Here is a 21,108-nt window from a genome sequence, read left to right as displayed (position 1 = left end):
GCCAGATTACGGTTTAAGTCCCTCTCTCACATCTGATCAGGAACAACACATTCCAAAGACATTACAAAAGGTTCACAATAATAACAGTAAAATAATATTAACAATGTTTTGTTTCCAGGGCTCTCGGGTGTCCAGCCGGATGCGATCGTTGAAGTCCCACGATTTTTCGCGATGGAATTCCATCAGAACCACCTGATGATGGCGGAAAGGTTATTCGCCGAAATATCATGAGACTTCAACGATCGCATCCGGCTGGACACCCGAAAGCCCTGGAAACAACACATACGCTGGGAAAGACTCAGATCACATAATAAAAATAATAATATTTGACGCTCCTAGTAATAATAGTAAAGGGCATTTAGAATGATATAGATTAACTACCACATGGCAGTCTTATATGAAGTCCAGAAATAATTTCACATTGTTGAGAATGAGTGTTTCTTATGTGGTGTTCAGATAACAGTCTAAGAGTTGAAGACAAATAGGACGGATCGTAGTGATTGAGAAGACGATTGAGGAAACATGGAATATGACAGTCTCTACGAGTTATCAGCACGGGGCCACGATAATTATTCGTAGGCTGGTGGGAGCGATTTGGTCGAAAAAGCCTACGTCACAAATGTATAGTACCGGGTGATCAAAAAGTCAGTGTAAATTTGAAAACTGAATAAACCACGGAATAACGTAGATAGAGAGGTACAAATTGACACACATGTTTGGAATGACATGGGGTTTTATTAGATCCAAAAAAATACAGATGTTCACAAAATGTCCGACAGATGGCGCTTCATATGACCAGAGTAGCAATAATTAGCATAACAAAGTAAGACAAAGCAGAGACGATGTTTTTTACAGCAAATACTCAATATGTCCACCATCGTTCCTCAACAACAGCTGTAATCGAGGAATAATGTTGTGAACAGCACTGTAAAGCATGTCCGGAGTTATGGTGAGGCATTGGCGTCGGATGTTGTCTTTCAGCATCCCTAGAGATATCGGTCGATCACGATACACTTGCGACTTCAGGTAACCCCAAAGCCAATAATCGCACGGACTGAGGTCTGGGAACCCGGGAGGCCAAGCATGACGAAAGTGGCGGCTGAGCACACGATCATCACCAAACGACGCGCGCAAGAGATCTTTCACGCGTCTAGCAATACTTTATTTATTTATTTTTTTCGTTCTAATAAAGCCCCATGTCATTCCAAGCATGTGTGTCAAATTTTACCTCTCTATCTACATTACTTCGTGGTTTATTAAGTTTCCAAATTTATACTGACTTTTTGATCACCCGGTCCACAAGCATTCGTCACTAGTTCCACCCTGCGTGAGATTTCGTACGAAAATCCTTCAACAATCGCATCACCGTAGTCAAATGTGGGGAGTATTAGTATCTCTAAGAGCTTTTTTTCAGCTGGTTAGAAAATACTTTTTTATATTTCCGTAGCGAGTGAAGTGATGTCGGCACCTTCTTACAGACTGCAGCTGTGTGTTCAGTCGATTCTAAGTGATGGCCAAGAATTGTGCCAAACCTGTTTGCCGTTCTGCGCCGTTTAGGATTAATAGTAGAAGAGATTCTCTGAACTTAGGGGTAATAAGTCTTTTGTGAGCGACTAAGGTTACTTGCGTTTTAGATGGGTTAAGTTCAAACCTACGTTCTGCGAACACTCAGATAGGTGAAGTAAATCGGTATTTACATGCTGGATGGCTGTTTACAGGTTTGTTGGACTTGCGTTTAGATATAACTGAAGGTCGTCTACGTGTAGCTGATATTTGCGATGGAAGAAAATAGTTGACACGTGATTAACACATAATTAGAAGAATAAAGAGTTCAATACAGATCCTTGTAGGATCCCGGATACTACATTCCTCCACTGCGACCTTTTTGTTCCAGTCATTACACACTGTTGGCGAGATGTAAGGTACGAGCAGAACCACTGTACAGCACTTGAAGGAAAGGTTTGACTTGCGAGTTTAGCAAGTAGAATATCAGAGATGGTAGTGCCGAAAGCTTTGTTGAAATCCATAAAACACCTGCTACTTGTTATACGTCCATAGCTTGTTACAGTTCGTCAGTTACTTTTGTAAGAGCAATCATTGTGAAGTGATTTTGCCGGAAATCGGACTGGTATTCCTCTAGAAGACAGTATGGTGTTACTTAGTAAGCTGTTCGTGAGCTGTGTGTTCATTCATTCTTGATTTTATGAATTCCCGCTTCCGGGCTTTTGGAAGGTGTGTGCTATTTTGGGCAGTAGAAGATAGACAAAAAACAGATCGTTCGCGCTGTTATTTTATAGTGTCCTCTAGCTGCCGACCAAATTCAAACGATTGACTTCCTGATCAGCTCCACGTCTGCAGATACAATTTTCTGTTTGTACCAATCACTGCATTAACCAACGGTTTTCATCCTTGTATATTTGTCAATTGAAAATATCAACTTGGCGAAATACTCAATTAGGTTCTCAATAGGAACTAGAGGTTGGGTTTGCCCATTCCTAAAGCTCGTAGATTTTTCTACAGGAGCCCGCATCTCGTGGTCGTGCGGTAGCGTTCTCGCTTCCCACGCCCGGGTTCCCGGGTTCGATTCCCGGCGGGGTCAGGGATTTTCTCTGCCTCGTGATGGCTGGGTGTTGTGTGATGTCCTTAGGTTTAAGTAGTTCTAAGTTCTAGGGGACTGATGACCATAGAAGTTAAGTCCCATAGTGCTCAGAGCCATTTGAACCATTTTTCTACAGGACGGCGGATCTACATCTACATCTACGTCTACAGGGTTACTCTGCAATTCATACTTAAATGCCTGGAAGAGTGTTCATCGACCTATTTCCATACTACTTCTCTACCATTCCACTCTCGAATGGCGCGTGGGAAAAAGGAACACCTAAATCCTTCCGTTCGAGCTCTGATTTCTCTTATTTTATTACGATGATCACTTCTCGCTACGTAGGTGGGTGCCAACAAAATATTTTCGAATTCGGAAGAGAAAGTTGGTGATTGAAATTTCGTAAATAGATCTCGGCGCTAAGAAAACCGCCTCTGTTTCAGTAACTGCCACCCCAGCTCGCGTATCAAATCAGTGACACTCTCACCTCTATTGCACGATAACACGAAACGAGCTGCCCTTCTTTGCACTTTTTCGATGTCTTCCGTCAATCCTACGTGGTATGGACCCCACACCACGCAGCAGTATTCCAGCAGAGGACGGACAAGTGTAATGTAGGCTGTCTCTTTAGTGGATTTGTCGCATCTTATAAGTGTTCTGCCAACCAAGCGCAGTCTTTGTTTCGCCTTCCCTACAATATTATCTATGTGGTCTTTCCAATTTAAGTTGTTCTTAATTGTAATTCCTAGGTATTTAGTCGAAATGAAAGCCCTTAGATTTGTGCGATTTATCGTATACCCAAAATTTATCAGATTTCTTTTAGTACCCATGTGGATGACCTCGCACTTTTCTTTGTTTAGTGAAAATTTTCACTTTTCGCACCATACAGAAATTATCTCTAGATCATTTTGTAATTGGAATTGATCGTCTGATGATTTTACTAGACAGTAAATTACAGCGTCATCTGCAAACAATCTAAGGGGGCTGCTCAGATTATCAGCTAGATCTTTTATGTAAATCAGCAACAGCAGAGGGCCTATGACACTACCGTGCGGAGCGCCAGATATCACTTCTGTTCTACTCGATGATTTACCGTCTGTCACTACGAACTGTGACCTCTCTGAGAGGAAATCATGAATCCAGTCACATAACTGAGACGATACTCCATATGTACGCAATTTGATTGATAGTTGCTTGTGAGGAACGGTACCAAAAGCCTTCTGGAAATCTAGGAATATGGAATCGATCTGAGATCCATTCTCGACAGCACTCATTACTTCATGGGAATAAAGAACGATATTTTCTGAATCCGTGTTGGTTATGTATCAATATGTCATTTTCTTCAAAGTGATTCATAATTTCGAATACAGTATATGCTCCAAAATTTACTGCAAATTGAGGTCAGTTATATGGGTCTGTAATTCAATGGGTTACTCCTATTTCCTTTCTTGAATACTGGTGTGATCTGTGCTACTTTCTTTAGGAACAGATCTTTCGTCAAGTGAGCTGTTGTATATGATTGCTAAGAAAGGCGCTACTGTGTCTGCATACTTCGAAAGGAACCCGATTGGTACACCGTCTGGACCGTAAGACTTGCCTTTATTAAGTGATTTGTTTCGCAACACCTAAGATATCTACTTTTATGTCACTCGTGCTAACAGCTGTTCTGGTTTCGAATTCTGGAATATTTACTTCGTCTTCTTTCGTGAACGAATTAAGGAAAACTGCATTAGTAACTCCGCTTTAGTGACACCATCGTCGGTAACATTTCCATTGCTATCGCGCAGTGACTGTATTGACGGTTTTTTTGCCACTGGTGTACTTTACATATGACCAGAATCTCTTTGGGTTTTCTTGTGGAAACTATTAAAAGAATCTCGCATTGACGTCCGCACTAAATTTCGAGCTTCCGTGAAACTTAGCCAGTCTTGGGGATTTTGCGTTCTTCTGAATTTGGCATGCTTTTTTCGTTGTTTCTGCGACAGTGTTCTGACGTGTTGTGTGTACCATGGTGGATCATTCCCGTTTCTTATAACTTATGCGGTACGAATCTATCTATTGCTGTCGATACGGTATCTTTGAATTTGAGCCATATCTGGTCTACGCTTACACTATTAGCTTCGAAGAAATGGAGACTCTCTCTTAGGAAGGCATCAAGCGAATTTTCATCTGCTGTTTTAAATAGATATAATTTTGCGTTTAGTATGAAACTTCTCATTTAGCGACTGGGCATACCAGATCGCAGCATTCTTCATAGATTGAATAACTCGCTTGCATACTTTCTTGGAGGTGAGACGATTGTCAGGGGTTGGGTGCCATTTGTATGTCATGTGTGAAACATCTCTTACACTCAAAAGATGTTTGAGGTGATGTGTAACCCATGGTGGAGGTTTTCTTCTTCCTCTTACTGATTTTAGAGGAGCATCTTTATCACATACAATATTGAGTCTCTCAGTGAAGTTAGATACTTCAGCATTGATGGAGAAGTTATTTCCTGTCGTTTTCCGCCAAGATATAACGTGGGAGTCAGCTGTAAGCTCAGACATATTCATACGCTTAAAATCTCTAAATTTCGCCCGTTTCGGTTTGTTCTTTGCGAACTGCAACGGATAAATAATAAATATTACATCATGAGCAGATAAGTTAGGTGCAGAAATCCGTTATTCTGTTTGGAGATTTGGTTGCGAATACATCGATAAACGTATGAGTGTCTGTTGTATGTTGAATAGGCACAAATGGAACATTGGAAGTTTTAAGCAGAAAAGGAAGCACGTGAATTTTGATAGAGAAAGACTGTAGTTTAGAAAATTTATGATGATATCTCCAGTTATAATTACCTTTCATAAAAGATTCAAGACCTGAGAGCGCAGATTCATAGCTAGAAGAGCTGTCCAACTTTAGATGGATAGTATATTGCACAGATGAGACATTTTCTGTTGAGAAGTTTAACTTCAATGAACAAGTATCTTGGACTGTTTGACTTCGTTTATAGACGTGGGAATGACCAAATTTGTTCATGTATGTGCTGTCACATCACCTACTCGTCTATTGCGTGTTTCACGTCCCAGAAAAATATAGCTATCAAGACTTACAGAACTCGTCTGCAGCCATGTATTCGACAGGAGTATAGCATGAAAGGCAATGTCCTTAAATGTGTTGCAGGTTCAAATGAATGTAGGTTGCAATAATTGTGGAGAGATGAGGAGGCTAGCAGAGGATAGAGTAGCATGCAGTGCTGCATCAAACCAATCTTCGGACTGAAGGCCACAACAACAAAAACAATGACACCAACAACAACATTATTAAATCTAGGGTATTCCAAGAGTTCTGAAATATAGCTGTAGCGTATGCCCAAAGATTATTCATACTGTCATAAAATTGCGTTGAAATAAAAATTACAAATATGAAATAAAAAAGTAAAATAAAATAAAACAAGTGAGAATGCCTGAGAAAATCCTGCTAAGTATATTGATAAAGACCAACAAAAATGTTACATTAATATTCCTCGAAGAGAAAAACTGGGAACAAACTATAACAAAAGCTCAGTCGACTGATTACAAACACTACTTAGTGTACTTATAAAACTTAATATCTAATAGTGTTAATGGATTTATTTCACTGATTTCGTACTTCCTGTTTTTAATATTGACGGAAAAAACTTAATTTGAGCAAAAAATTTTTTTCAAAGATAAATTTTTTGAGTGTGTTGTTCTGAGAATGCCACTTTCTACTTAGAAGTTATGGAATGGAATTTCTAATAACCGGAGAGTAGAAAGTCAAGAATGCTTGCTCCACTACATTTTTGGTTATTCGGTGCTTCAATAGAGGGTCGACGACTGCTGCCCGGGAGCCAGCCATATCTAGCGTGCATGGCTGCTCGAATCCCGGAACCATCAGGGCTAGCTGAGTATTAGTAGACCAGCCGCTATGCCAAGTTGATGACACTAATCAATGACCCTGCAGTAGATTAGGCGCCCATTCGACTGATGGCTGGTGCAGACTGGTTAGGTAGAATTTAGCCCATGGCCAGTATATGTGTTTAATTATGTACGTGAGAAAACTTCGAACACTACCCTCACATTGGCCGGTAGAACCTCTTTACAGTTGAGGACTGAGCCAAGCCAATTCTTATCCCGTCAGTTTGTCTCAATACTGTGCTTGACGCAGGCGTCAGTATGTGTGATGCTATCTAGTAGGCCATTTCACATATTCTACTGCACACAACCACCTTAATCCAAAACGATAAATAGAAATCTAATAGTTTTAGTTTCGCAGATCTTGATGGCTATACACATAATTGCACAATCATTGCAATATATCAGTGACGAAAAGTATGGTTTTCATAGTGCCTCACAAGCATGATAGAATTTTGCGAGACTCCATCATGCGGTATGTTGATTTTATATTGTGTGACCAACAGGTTAATCGTAAAAAGGATATTCCGTTCGCAGAACAGCTAAGCAAGGAGGGTAAGTGATTAAAACAGAAAACAAGCACCACTAATGAAACTAAATTGTTTACAAACCTTCCAGAATCGATCTCCAGAGAATACATCTACTCGGTGGAAAAACGTTGGATGATGTGCGCTGCCATAAATGTGGATTTCGCCGAAAAAAGCGCACCTTGACTTTAAAAACACAATCTTATACGCCAAACCGAATAATTTTGTGCTTATCTTCTTTTTTCTCGAATTTGCTAAATTGGTGTACGACAACTAAGAGTTTACCAGTTCGAGTGAAAACTGTATTGTTCTCTCAGGATTAATATCGTTGTTACTATTCTCCAATAGCACGAAACTGCTGCTGTATAGTATCTGGCGACCGATGATTGTGTTTTCTGGGCAGTTCCTGAAATGCAAGCTTGACGAACATGTCGAGGCAGAATTGGACGACGTATTCTAACTAGCAATGCTGTCTGCCAGAAACTAAGGAGGGCCTACAATTTCCTGTGGCAATGTACAATAGGAACTATTACGTGTGTAGTGACTCACCTTGAACCTGAGGTTCCGCACTGGGGGACTCGCATAAGGGATGCCCTGGAAGCTGGCGTAGCGACGTCCTGTGAACGAAGTGGCGATGCGACCCCGCACCTGTCCCCCCTCGGTCTTCACCAGCGGACCACCGTCGGCATTCTGCAAGCACACTTAGGTCATCACATCAGGTAAAAAGAGCGTCCGTCCTACTGCATCACACACAAACACACACACACGTACACATACACACACACACACACACACACACACACACACACACACACATACACATACACATACACACACACACACACACACACACACACACACACACTTCTAAACAGGACTCAAACGCTTCCTCAATCACTTGGAAAAGATCAAACTCCGCCAGAAAGGAACTCGCCAATATAGAGCAGCTATATCTTTATATAGTCACGCACGGTACCGATTTCAAGCCCTCCCAGCCCGTGTCTGGAGGTTTGACCTGCTACACACGCTAGCCCAGTTAGCTCGCTGGTTTATGCAACTGTGTACAGGCTACCGATCCATTCAGGCTCTGCTGAAATACCTCTCGAGCTAGTCGCTTCCCCACTCCAATGAGCAAAGAGTTGCGTTCTGTGCTTACTTCGCCAGATCAGCCTGTTGCCTCTGTTGCGTTATGCTCCGCGTTAATCTGTAAAGTCTACAGAGTCTATGATAAACCATCTGCACAGCTATTTCGATTAACTATCGGTCTGACGTTAGTAGACAAGACAAGAAAACAAAGTAATGGGTCGAGGAACAGACTGCAGTAGAAGACATAGTTATCAATGGATATCTACAGGGTGTTTCAAAAATGACCGGTATATTTGAAACGGCAATAAAAACTAAACGAGCAGCGATAGAAATACACCGTTTGTTGCAATATGCTTGGGACAACAGTACATTTTCAGGCAGACAAACTTTCGAAATTACAGTAGTTACAATTTTCAACAACAGATGGCGCTGCGGTCTGGGAAACTCTATAGTACGATATTTTCCACATATACACCATGCGTAGCAATAATATGGCGCAGTCTCTGAATGAAATTACCCGAAACCTTTGACAACGTGTCTGGCGGAATGGCTTCACATGCAGATGAGATGTACTGCTTCAGCTGTTCAATTGTTTCTGGATTCTGGCGGTACACCTGGTCTTTCAAGTGTCCCCACAGAAAGAAGTCACAGGGGTTCATGTCTGGCGAATAGGGAGGCCAATCCACGCCGCCTCCTGTATGTTTTGGATAGCCCAAAGCAATCACACGATCATCGAAATATTCATTCAGGAAATTAAAGACGTCGGCCGTGCTATGTGGCCGGGCACCATCTTGCATAAACCACGAGGTGTTCGCAGTGTCGTCTAAGGCAGTTTGTACCGCCACAATTTCACGAAGAATGTCCAGATAGCGTGATGCAGTAATCGTTTCGGATCTGAAAAATGGGCCAATAATTCCTTTGGAAGAAATGGCGGCCTGGACCAGTACTTTTTGAGGATGCAGGGACGATGGGACTGCAACATGGGGCTTTTCGGTTCCCCATACGCGCCAGTTCTGTTTATTGACGAAGCCGTCCAGGTAAAAATAAGCTTCGTCAGTAAACCAAATGCTGCCCACATGCATATCGCCGTCATCAATCCTGTGCACTATATCGTTAGCGAATGTCTCTCGTGCAGCAATGGTAGCGGCGCTGAGGGGTTGCCGCGTTTGAATTTTGTATGGACAGAGGTGTAAACTCTGGCGCATGAGACGATACGTGGACGTTGGCGTCATTTGGACCGCAGCTGCAACACGGTGAACAGAAACCCGAGGCCGCTGTTGGATCACCTGCTGCACTAGCTGCGCGTTGCCCTCTGTGGTTGCCATACACGGTCGCCCTACCTTTCCAGCACGTTCATCCGTCACGTTCCCAGTCCGTTGAAATTTTTCAAACAGATCCTTTATTGTATCGCTTTTCGGTCCTTTGGTTACATGAAACCTCCGTTGAAAACTTCGTCTTGTTGCAACAACACTGTGTTCTAGGCGGTGGAATTCCAACACCAGAAAAATCCTCTGTTCTAAGGAATAAACCATGTTGTCTACAGCACACTTGCACGTTGTGAACAGCACACGCCTACAGCAGAAAGACGACGTACAGAATGGCACACCCACAGACTGCGTTGTCTTCTATATCTTTCACATCACTTGCAGCGCCATCTGTTGTTGAAAGTTGTAACTACTGTAATTTCGAAAGTTTGTCCGCCTGAAAATGTACTGTTGTCCCAAGCATATTGCAACAAACGGTGTATTTCTATCGCTGCTCGTTTAGTTTTTATTGCCGTTTCAAATATACCGGTAATTTTTGAAACACCCTGTATATATACTAATGATACTCGAAAGTGAGTAACGATTGGCCGAGAAATTGAAACCACAGTGAAAATCAAAACTTTTTTTTTTAACATTTAGTTATACCTTCCAGCTACTTCTCTACACAGTCGCCGCTCTGGCTTAGACACCTGTCATAGCGTTCGATGTCCTAATTCTCGAATACCCTAACACAGAAGGCAGTTACTGTGCTTTCCGACAATTTTCTAGGCTGGACTCCAGCTCGTTGTCTGTGCCAAAATATTGTGTTCATAGCCAGCGGTTCACATGAGCAGAGATAAAAGTCAGAGACAGGCAACTCAGAGCTGTGTGATGGATGATCAAGAACTTCCCATCGAAAACGCTACAGGAGCTTCCTCATTCCCCCTGCAGAACTGTCATGGGGTTGCATGAAATCAGGTGAAATCTCCCGGCAGGCACTCATACTTGGTGGGAGGCACTATTTTCTAGTTGTTTTTGCGCTCTCACTGTGTGCTGAGAACTGAGAAGGGCTACGTGACATTGTCTATGGGTATACTAGAGACACTGCCCAACATATCCGAGCAAAGCTTCATCGGATTTTCTCTGTGGTTTCAATTTCGCGACCAACTGTTCCTCACTTTCCGAATAGCCCACATTGATGAAATGAAGGAGGCTGTGACATGTAGTCAGCCGATCTTGGTTGTTAGATGTAATAAGAGGGTCTTTACTGGATTACAAGAGATGGAAAAAAGATAACAAAGGTATTGTTCAAGGCCTCAATACAAGAGAAAGTCTAAAATATATTCATATCCAGCAGAAAATGTGAAATGGTTCTAATGGCTCTGAGCACTATGAGACTTAACTGCTGAGGTCATCAGTCCCCTAGAACTTAGAACTACTTAAACCTAACTAACGTAAGGATATCACACACATCCTTGCCTGAGGCAGGATTCGAACCTGCGACCGTAGCGGTCGCGCGGTTCCAGACTGTAGCGCCTAGACCCGCTCGGCCACCCCGACCGGCATGTGAAAATGGTGAGGATGAATAAAATTATGGGAGAAAGTGAGTGCAGGAACAAGAAATAAAACAGATACATATTAAGACGACTTCACTGCTTTAGAGCTAAGTAATGTTCTTCAGCACTGAAGGACTGGACATAGACACTTACTGTTGTACAAGAGTGGCACTGTTTATTGTATATACGAAAACCACATAAAGGCTAAACTAAGACCATTATTGAGTATTTGAGCTATGATTATGCTGACTATAAATGGAGTTGTATTTTATTTGTTAATTAGCTGAGTACAGCCGCATGGGGTAGCCATGTGGTCAGAGGCGTCTTGTCAGGGTTCGCGCAGCTTCCCTCAGGTATGGGTGTGTGTGTTGTCCTTAGCATAAGTTAGTTTAAGTTAGATTAAGTAGTGCGTAAGCGGAGGATCTTACGACCTCAGCAGTTTGGTCCCATAGTCCTTACCACAATTTCCAGATTTATTAGCTGAGTACCTAGCGATACCCAGGTATGTCTATTCTTCTATTATTCCATCTCTATATCCCTGTCTCACTGCCATCTCCTCCTCCCCTCTCCGCATCCATCTCCTCCTTTCTCCCCTTTCTGTCCATCTTCTCCTGCCCCATTGGTAGACATGTTCCTTCCCTTCTATGTCCATCTCCACCTCTCTCTCTCTCTCTCTCTCTCTCTCTCTCTCTCTCTCTCTCTCTCTCTCTAAGTCAATCCCCTCCACACCCACAATCTCCTCCACACCTCCTCTATGACCTCCTCTCCTTTCTTTGTCCATTTCCTCCTCCACTATTCTCTGTCCATCTCCTCCTCCAGCCTTTCTCTGTTCATCTACTCCTCCTCCCCTCTCCGTCCATGTCATCCTCCTCTCTCTCTGCCCATCTTCCCCACTTTCTTTTCTCTCTCTATGTGCTCCTCGCTCCTCTATCTCCTCCCCTCCTCTGTCTTTGTCCATCAACACTCTTCCATTCCTCTCCATTTTCCCTTCTCCCTTTATCTGTCCTTGTCATCTCTCCCACTCTGTCCATCTTCTCTTACCCCCCTTAAGTCTACCTCCTCCTACCCCTCTATCTTCTTCTCACCCGATCTCTTCCTCGCCACTCTCTCTGCCCATCCCCTCCTACCCACTTCTCTTTCGACATTATTACCACTACCCAATAGCGGGTTGCTTGTTCTTACGCCCACAGCATTTCTTTCCTGATAGTAAGTAGTATTCAATGTGCACAAAATTTTGTTGAAAGCGATCCAGTGGTTTAGGTTCAGCTTTTTACCCATGCATTAGGCCACATACGCACATGTCTCGTTTTCACGCAGCTTGATGCTTATGACATCATATATCCTGAGTTAAGTGTTGTACACTGATATAATATTGTAGGTACATTCAGAGGCATATATGGATACTGTCTGCGAAATGTGTTGCGAATAGCGTTAGTAGCAAAGAAGTAATCACTTTAATACAATGCGGCAGTTCTTCACGCGTTTCAGTGTTTATGATGTCATACCTCCTGAACTATGTGTCATACAATGGTATGATTTTGCAAGTAGATTCGTTAGTATATGTGAATACAGTTTGAAAAGTGTGGCACGAATACAGTTAGTAGTAAAGAAATATCAGATTAAAATGTCATGACTGATGCGCCAGTTTTACTGCATGAACAGTGAAAATTTAGTAAGCAATAAACTCTTTTTCTTTTCATCATTTTGTGGGGGGCTTTCACCGAGAAAAAATGTCGCAAAGGTTTGAAATAACGTATACTGTTTGTTGCTAGTCACTAACTGCTCTCATTCTCAAATAATGGAGGAATAAAGTGAGTATTCGCTCGTCGTGAGCGACACTTCTTTTCACGCCAGCCTCCACTTCTTTGATTGATAGATGTTTCTTACCTGACATCGACTGTTTCCAGATAGTAAGCGATATGTATAGTAAGTCTGGTTGCCATTGATGGAGTGGATTAGTAGGAGATGTACATGCAAACATACATACATAAAATGTGTGGATGTATGGATTTAACGTAATCTACAGGACTTTATTATTAAACATCAAATTGCTACTGTTATTTATAATATTGTAGTGCCTGTTTACTTATGTATGTGCATTTTAGCGCCACCGATTTAAAACAACAACAACCAGAAAAACAAGAACAGATCAATCGTAATGTACCAACAAGGCCAATGTACAGTATGTGATCAAAAGTATCCGGAAACACCCAAAAACATACTTTTCTCATATTAGGAACATTTTGCTGCCACCTACTGTCAGGTACTCCATATCAGCGACGTCAGTAGTCATTAGACATCGTGAGAGAGTAGAATCGGGCGCTTCGCGGAACTCACGGACTTCGAAAGTCAGGTGATTACGTGTCACTTGTGGTATACGTCTGTATGCGAGATTTCCACTGCAAGTAATATTACAGTTAGGCGGCAGGTGTGAAAACTTGGATGTATGGTCGAGCGGCTGCTCATAAGCCACGCATCACGCTGGTAAATGCCAAACGACGCCTCGTTTGGTGTAAGGAGCGTAAACATTGGACAACTGAACAGTGGAAAAACGTTGTAAGAAGTGACGAATCACGGTACACAACGTGGCGATCCGATGGCAGGGTGGGGGTATGACAAATGCCCGATGAACGTCATCTGCCAGCATGTGTAGTGTACACAGTAAAACTCGGAGGCGGTGGTGTTATGGTGTGGTCGTATTTTTCATGGAGGGGGCTTGCACCCCTTGTTGTTTTTCGCGGCACTATCACAGCACAGGCCTACACTGTTGTTTAAGCACGTTCTTGCTTCGTACTGTTGAAGAACAATTCGGGGATGGCGAGTGCATCTTTCAACACGACCGAGAAACTGTTCATAATGCACGGCCTGTGGCGGAGTGGTTACACGACAATGGCATCCCTGTACTGGACTGGCCTGCACAGAGTCCTGACCTGAATCCTATAGAACATCTTTGGGATGTTTTGGAACGCCGACTTCGTGCCAGCCCTCACCGACCGACACCGATACCTCTCCTGAGTGCAGCACTCCGTGAAGAATGGGATGCCATTCTCCAAGAAACCTTCCAGCACCTGTGAGAGTGGAAGCTGTCATCAAGGCTAAGGGTGGGCCAACACCATATTGAATTCATGGCTTAGCGATCGAGGGCGCCACGAACTTGTTAGTCATTTTCAGCTAGGTGTCCGGATTCTTTTGATCACATAGTGTATTAGTAGAAATGATGCCTGGCTCAAACATTTAATTTATCTTTTATCGAAGTGTACCTCTATACCGAAGAGACAAAGTCATGAAACATAGCCTACCGTATCGGAAGTTCTAAAAGAAGAATTCGAAATAACGTGTCGTTGAACCCTTAAATTACAAAGGGAATGTGACCAAGAGAACAAAAAGAACAAGGAATTTAATGAAACTAATAAACATAAGTCGTAAGGGTATAAGAATATAATGGGTAACCGTAAAGCCCACAAAGTATTTAAAAGATCGTCACAGACAAATTGCGAGAGCTACCCGACAAATGACACAGTTTGCGAAAGAAAAACTATTAGATTTCTTATGCAGTGTTTATAAATATTCTGCTTGCCCATATTTTGTCACACGGCACACATATAATCGGGAGTCCAATAAAATCTGTCCATGCCTCATCTCGCAAATAAGGACTAGCGTACCTTAGCGAAAGTACTTTTGCACAGTTGCTGCTGATTATGGGGACCCGTCATTCACTATCCGGCGGCAGCTCCTCATGCTGCGTCAGGCAAGTAAGTTCCTCGCTGCTTCAAATGCACCATGCGACCGAACCGCCGAATCTTTCCATCAGTAAATGGGGTATGTTCTCAACTGACTCGGTTGTTTTAACCCCCTCCACTGACGGAATGACCCGCTTCCTAATTCCGTATGTATAAAGCCAATACGGACTTGTAGCTGTCACGCCTTTGCGCTTACTGCTACGTATTTTAACCGTAAATAGCTCAGTCCTAATGGTAAGAGGTAGTAGTGAATTCACGTTGTTAATCTTTGAATACAGCACAGCTGACACAAGCTCAGCTCACCTTTACTCCACTCCTACCCTCGCCATTGCACCACATTAACTAGGTGCTACATGGAGCTTGCTAAATTCACTTGCGTATACATTTTTGACCGTTACTCGCCGGTATTTACCTATTGGATTAGTACACTCCTAACCGGACTATTTCCCAAAGAGCTGTGATGATTGAACGGGTTCGATCCACGGCCTACAGTGCCCTACAGTTCACACGGTAACACTGCCTACCTGACCCACTTAACTTGGTAGTGAGCTTATGTATCCAATCACCACTGCTAGCAGCAGTGGGTAATCCTATCAGCACGACGAGAGCAGCAGACTTACCGTCGAATCTTCCTGAAAATACTTATAACTACGGTCGCCAGCTCCAAAGGAGCAAAAGAATAAATCAGTTTTTTGGCTCGTTTCAAAGTGAAACGGCTTGTGTTGAATTTAAACTTAATTCTGAATATTACTATTTCTGATCATTCTAGGTGATTCTACAAAGCAAATACTCTCTCAATTTCTGTGAGTTGGCTTGGTAATTACTACCAAGACAATTTATGCAACTTAGGTTAACAAAATTCTATCCTTCAAGTTATTTAATGATTTTGGGATATTACTCTTTGGACAATTGCTATAGAATTAGTTAAGTGACTTTACTTGAAAGGTTACTCAGAAAAATTTAAGTAACTATAAATAGGCGACTCATTCTGGTGTGACCATTGCTCTTTTCTGGTTCTTATACGCTAAAGTATTCTACACCCAAAACAATTGTAAATGAAAGAGGCGATGGTGGCCTTAGTCTGATTTCACTACACTATGTTTCAGGTTACTACACTTTACAATGAACAACATGCGTCGTAATTTTACTCATTACTATATTCTGTCCTCTGCACTTGCACAAAAGAAAACTGGTATTCTCCTTTTACATGTACACAAAGTTCGACTTAACAATTTCAAGCAGTCTTGCCTTGGGTAGACGTGTCGGTGCTGGTGGTGGGATGCATGTGGCTAACGCAGCTCTTCACGCCTCATGCCCTTAATGGCGGCTGGAACTACGAGCTGTAGCACTCGTATAAGCTACTGCACGTCCGCCATAAAATCTGGGCGCAGGAACTCTTACAATCAGCCGCAGTGGCATAGAGACGGCTTCGACAACCATTCGTCGCGTTCTACTCCACAAACGGCGACGATATTCGCCTCTTCGGGGTTGCACAATCACTTTTGCGTGAGCACAGTTACGCACGTCCTGTCACGTCAACACTCCCCAGGCCATTCCCTTGTTCAGTCCCTGTGTCTCCAGCTACCTCTAGCTACGCTCGTATCACCAAGAGTGGGGGCGTTCCCCTACCACCTTTTCACCGAAATCATTTAGTATTTAAGAATATTTATATTTATTACCCTGGAGTTCATACCAGTCATAATAATTTACTACTAGCGCTTTATAACATTAAATCATACAGTAATAGCTTATAATTACCAATAAAAAGAATACATTTGACTCCGATAGCTTAGTGCATTGTCTGAGAGGCAGCGCTAATTCCCAGTTTCGCCAATAGATGGCATCAGGGTGCACTCCCTGGCAGTCTCACACCAGCGCGCCCGGTTCCGACGCGCGGGCTCCAAATTACTGTCAGCCCACCATTATTTCAGTTCCGTTACACATGCCCCACTTCTTATTGAAGTATCTAACAGTGATAATTCAATAAGAAGTCTCTCCTATAATGAATCTGAAATTTTCGTTAAGCTTTTTACCAAGGGTTTTCCCTTTCTTACTGATACACCTCGGTACTTATATTACTTATTTAAAATTAAACACCAATTCTTTCTATCTTTCCTGCTAAACATTACATAAATGATTTACGTATATTCTTTACAATTTTCTTACATCTAAACACAGTACACTTTAAACATCTTTTTTACAAAAATTTTAAATACACTTCTTTTATCTCAGGCAAGTAAAACACACGTTATGCGCCTATTACTTTATAGCCCGCCCTTTTCACTTTACCTCCTCACTTTTCTACCTCTTCCACAACACTTATTTACACATCTATTAAGGCTTTCTTAGAAGCTCAGTCTTTCCCAGTCTGTTTAGTCTCTACTTAAACTAGAAGTTTCATTAGAATACTGCAACATATTTTAGTGAACATTTACCTTTCACATAGAACAAAAGAAGCAAAACTATTTACATATTGGTTTACTTTAATATTTATTTATATATTTAATTTCAATCTGGTAGAATTCGTGGTTCATACCTTTTGAGATCCACTATGTTTCTTACTCCCAGGCGTTTGCCTGTTAATGGGTACTCTAAATAATAAGCGTTCACATTGGGTATGGACACTATTTTAAATGGTCCATTATATATATATTTAAATTTGCTGATCTCGTTATTAATTTCACTTGACTTTTCATGTGTTTTTACAAGAACGAGATCACCTATTTTGAATTTAGGATTCCTTACTTTTTCGTCATGACGACGAATTCTCGCATCTGCTTGTTTTCTCATCTTGTCTTTTACTAAGTTCTTTTTACTATCATAATCTAATTCAACTCTATCTGGAAATTCTAGTAGGTCTTCTACTAGACTTTTACTTCTCGTCTTTTTCAGGATTTCTTCTGGAGTAAATCCAGTGCTCTCGTTTGTTAATGAATTCATTATTTCTTCGAATTCACTCACATACATGCCCCACTTCTTATGCCCCACTTCTTGTGGTTGCTATGGCAGTACGTCCTAAATAACCGACCTATCTCACGCATATATATTTCTGCCGGATTGCTTGATGGGTGATAAGCTGAGATATGGACCACTTCTACGTGTTTCTCAGTTATCCCATCCTTCCACATTTTTGAGCAAAACTGAACACCATTATCTGATAGTATTCTCTTTGGCTTCCCTACTTTCACAAAATAATCACACACCATTTTATCATACACAGCTCTGGCAGTAGCTTTTCTCAAGGGATATAGCTTTATATACTTTGAGAAAAGTTCAACTGCTACAAATATGTATACAAAACCCCCCATGGTTTTCGGTAATGGTCCAAAGATATCTACTGCTACTATTTCTAATACTTCATCAGGTTTTATTGATTGCATGGGCCCTTGATTAGTTGCATTTGTTACTTTCGCCTTTTGGCATAGATCACAAGATCTTGTTTTCTGTGCTACCCTTCGTGCCATGTTGTTAAAGGTAATGCATTCATCTAACTTATCGGTACACTTCCGTGCACCACAATGGCCATATGCCAAGTGAACATAATCTATCAGCACTTCAGTGTGTTGTTCCGGCCAACATACTCTCCACTTCCCTGGATTATTTAATCTTTGAAGATACAGTACACCTTTATGTATTTTATATGAAGCCCTTATGTTAATTGCGTCCGGATTGTCAAACTTGACCTTTACCGACTTGAGTGCATCATCATCACTTTGGTATCTTCGCATATTCCGACATATTTCCCTAATTTTTTCTCTTCCTTCCGCTTTTTTTGAAGTAATTCACCTCAAAAACATCTTCCCTATTCTTTACACTTTCTAGTGTCTCACATCCTTCCGGTAATCTCGACAAAGCATCCGGTACTGCATGTTCTTTCCCTTTAACATACCTGATCTCTATATCAAATTGTTGTAAAAACAGCGCCCATCTGGTCAACCTGTTATGTAACAATCTGCAGTCCTTCAAAAATATTAAAGCTTTGTGGTCTGTATGGACCACAGTCTTATGTCCCCATAAGAAAAGTTGAAATTTCCTAAAACCCCATACTATAGCTAAAGCCTCCTTCTCTGAAACCGTATAGTTTCTTTCGTACTTAGACATGGTTCTACTCGCAAATGCTATTTGTCTATGAGTTTTTTCCCCATCTATCATTACCTCCTGAAATATGGATACTCCCAATCCATAATCTGAACTATCTGTTGCCATGTGGAATGGTTCACACAGGTCAGGGTGCCATAACTTTATGTTTTTAGCCAAATTGTCTTTTAGCTGGTTGAATGCTGTTTCACATTCCTCAGTCCACATATACACACTGTTCTTCTTAAGTAGGTTGTTCAGATGTGGGCTATTGAACACCTGATCATCCACATACTTACGATAAAAGGAACAAAGTCCTATAAACGACTTTAGTTGTTTTTTATTCTTGGGAGCCGGACAATTTCTTATTGCTTTGACTTTATCGGGATCCTTTTCAATTCCCTCTGGTGTTACTATGTGACCTAAAAACTTTATTTCTTTCTTCACAAACTCGCATTTTTTCAGGTTCAGGGTCATTCCTCCTTTAATTAAAGCTTTGAACACCCTGTCGCATAGCTCCATGTGCACTTCCCATGTCCTTGTAGCAATTAACAAATCATCTACATAAACTGTGATTAGCGAACTAAGTTCACATCCTAAAATTTTGTCTAAAGCCCGAATGAACACTGAAACGGAAGTATTCAGGCCAAATGGTACCACTGTGAAATGGTAGCATTTGCCATTGAATAAAAATGCCGTGTACTTCCTAGACTCCTCACTTAATGGGATTTGCCAGTATCCTGCAGTTAGGTCTAAACTAGTCATGTACTTTACACCATTAAACTTCTGCAATAAATTATCTATGTTCTCTGGACGATCCAACTCCCTCTTCACTACTTTATTCGGAGTACGAGCATCTATCACTATTCGTACACTTCCATCCTTCTTACCTACTATCACTAGTGGGTTATTATATGGGCTAGAACTCCGTTCAATGACCCCACATGAAACCATTTTATCTATTTCTTTTTGAACTGCTTCTTTCTTAGACACGGGTACATTATATGGTGGTTTAAAGAAAGGTTCATGCTCCTCTACCTCCATGCAGTACTCATAATTTATCACTCGTCCCGGTCTGTCCGAAAATACCTCCTGATTTTCTTTCAGAATTTGCCATAGATCCTCCCTTTGGGCATTAGATAATCCTTCCGTTTTATCCACTACATTTCGAAGGAGTGTCTCCTTACTTCCATCTTCAACTATCTGCCTCACCAGAAACCAATCGAATTTTTGACCTATTCCTGGATCATGATCATCTCTAAATTCTACCCATCTCAGCTGGTTCTCTTCCATTACTCTAGATGATTCAAATGGTATTTCTAATACCGCACTATCAACTTTACAAACTATTATCCCTTTGTCACAATCTATAATTACTTTCTGTTTTATTAACCAGTCAATGCCTAAAATGATCTCGGCACTGAGCTCTGGAACTACTAAAAATGCATTCGAAAATAACTTGTTTTTTATCTTAAATTCCATCATCACTTGATGTTTAACAGGTTTACTACATTTCCCTGTCGCCCCTATCACTTTAACACCTGTTACTGGCATCATGACTACTCCTCGTTGCTCTTTGATCATCTCAAAAAATGCGTGCGAAATAGCACTTATTTGAGCACCCGTATCCAACAATACATATAAATCGTATCCACATATATTAATGAGCAGGACTGTTTGCATCCTATTGTCCTCTTTCATACTTTCTTTATCTTCCCATAATAAATCCTTTTCCACCGCCAAGTCTTGCCATATTATTTTTCCGGTTTTTACACTGACCATTCCATCTGGAGGTTTCTTTCTCCTTTTCATCCTAAATTCTTTCACCGCTTTTTCCAATAGTCCTTCGTCTAGGCTCTTTAATGTCATCTCGTTCTCATTCGAATCTGTCATGCCTGAACTCTCGGTTGCGGAATCGGAAACTTCCTCTACTTCTTTTTCTCCCTGGATGCTTTCTGATGATTCTGACGATAATTCCTCCTCCTTAGAAATATGACCTTCTTCGGATTCAAATAATTCTTGCAAATTATAATCCATTTCTCTACTTTCCCTTTGTTGGATAGTGCATTCGCCACTCTTACTTTCATTATTTTCCCCTACTAATGGAATTCCAGTCTCACTCAACTCATTTGCTTCAGTACTACAGGAATCACAACACTCTTTCTCTTGGTTAGATACACTTTCTCAAATTTCTTTAAAAGAATCTTCATCACAGTCATGTACTCTTGCTGTCACTAGGTACACATCATAATCGGTATGGCTCTCTAACACTGTCATATTCGGGTCCAAATTAATCACTTGAGTGGAAGATCTTTCTAATTGTGCTGGCTGGCTTTTGAGCTGATGTACATATTCTGCATACGAG

General features: G+C 41.5%; 1 protein-coding gene across 1 annotated transcript in view; it reads right to left on the bottom strand.

The window, feature by feature from the left end:
• The window catches only part of LOC124594069 (esterase FE4-like), a 79,774-nt gene extending 59,138 nt beyond the window's left edge, over window positions 1-20,636 (bottom strand). Inside the window, exons 1-2 of the mRNA XM_047132419.1 lie at window positions 20,523-20,636; window positions 7,590-7,730 (exon numbers count right to left, since the gene is read on the bottom strand). Of these exons, the coding sequence (XP_046988375.1) occupies window positions 7,590-7,730; window positions 20,523-20,636 (255 nt within the window). The remainder of the gene's footprint in view (window positions 1-7,589; window positions 7,731-20,522) is intronic.
• Window positions 20,637-21,108: the final 472 nt, after the last annotated feature.

The sequence above is a fragment of the Schistocerca americana genome, chromosome 2 (assembly GCF_021461395.2).
Source record: "Schistocerca americana isolate TAMUIC-IGC-003095 chromosome 2, iqSchAmer2.1, whole genome shotgun sequence".
In the NCBI taxonomy this organism is placed as follows: Eukaryota; Metazoa; Arthropoda; class Insecta; order Orthoptera; family Acrididae; genus Schistocerca; species Schistocerca americana.
The sequence above is the reverse complement of the archived record's forward strand: the minus strand, read 5'-3'. Positions and strand labels throughout refer to the sequence as shown.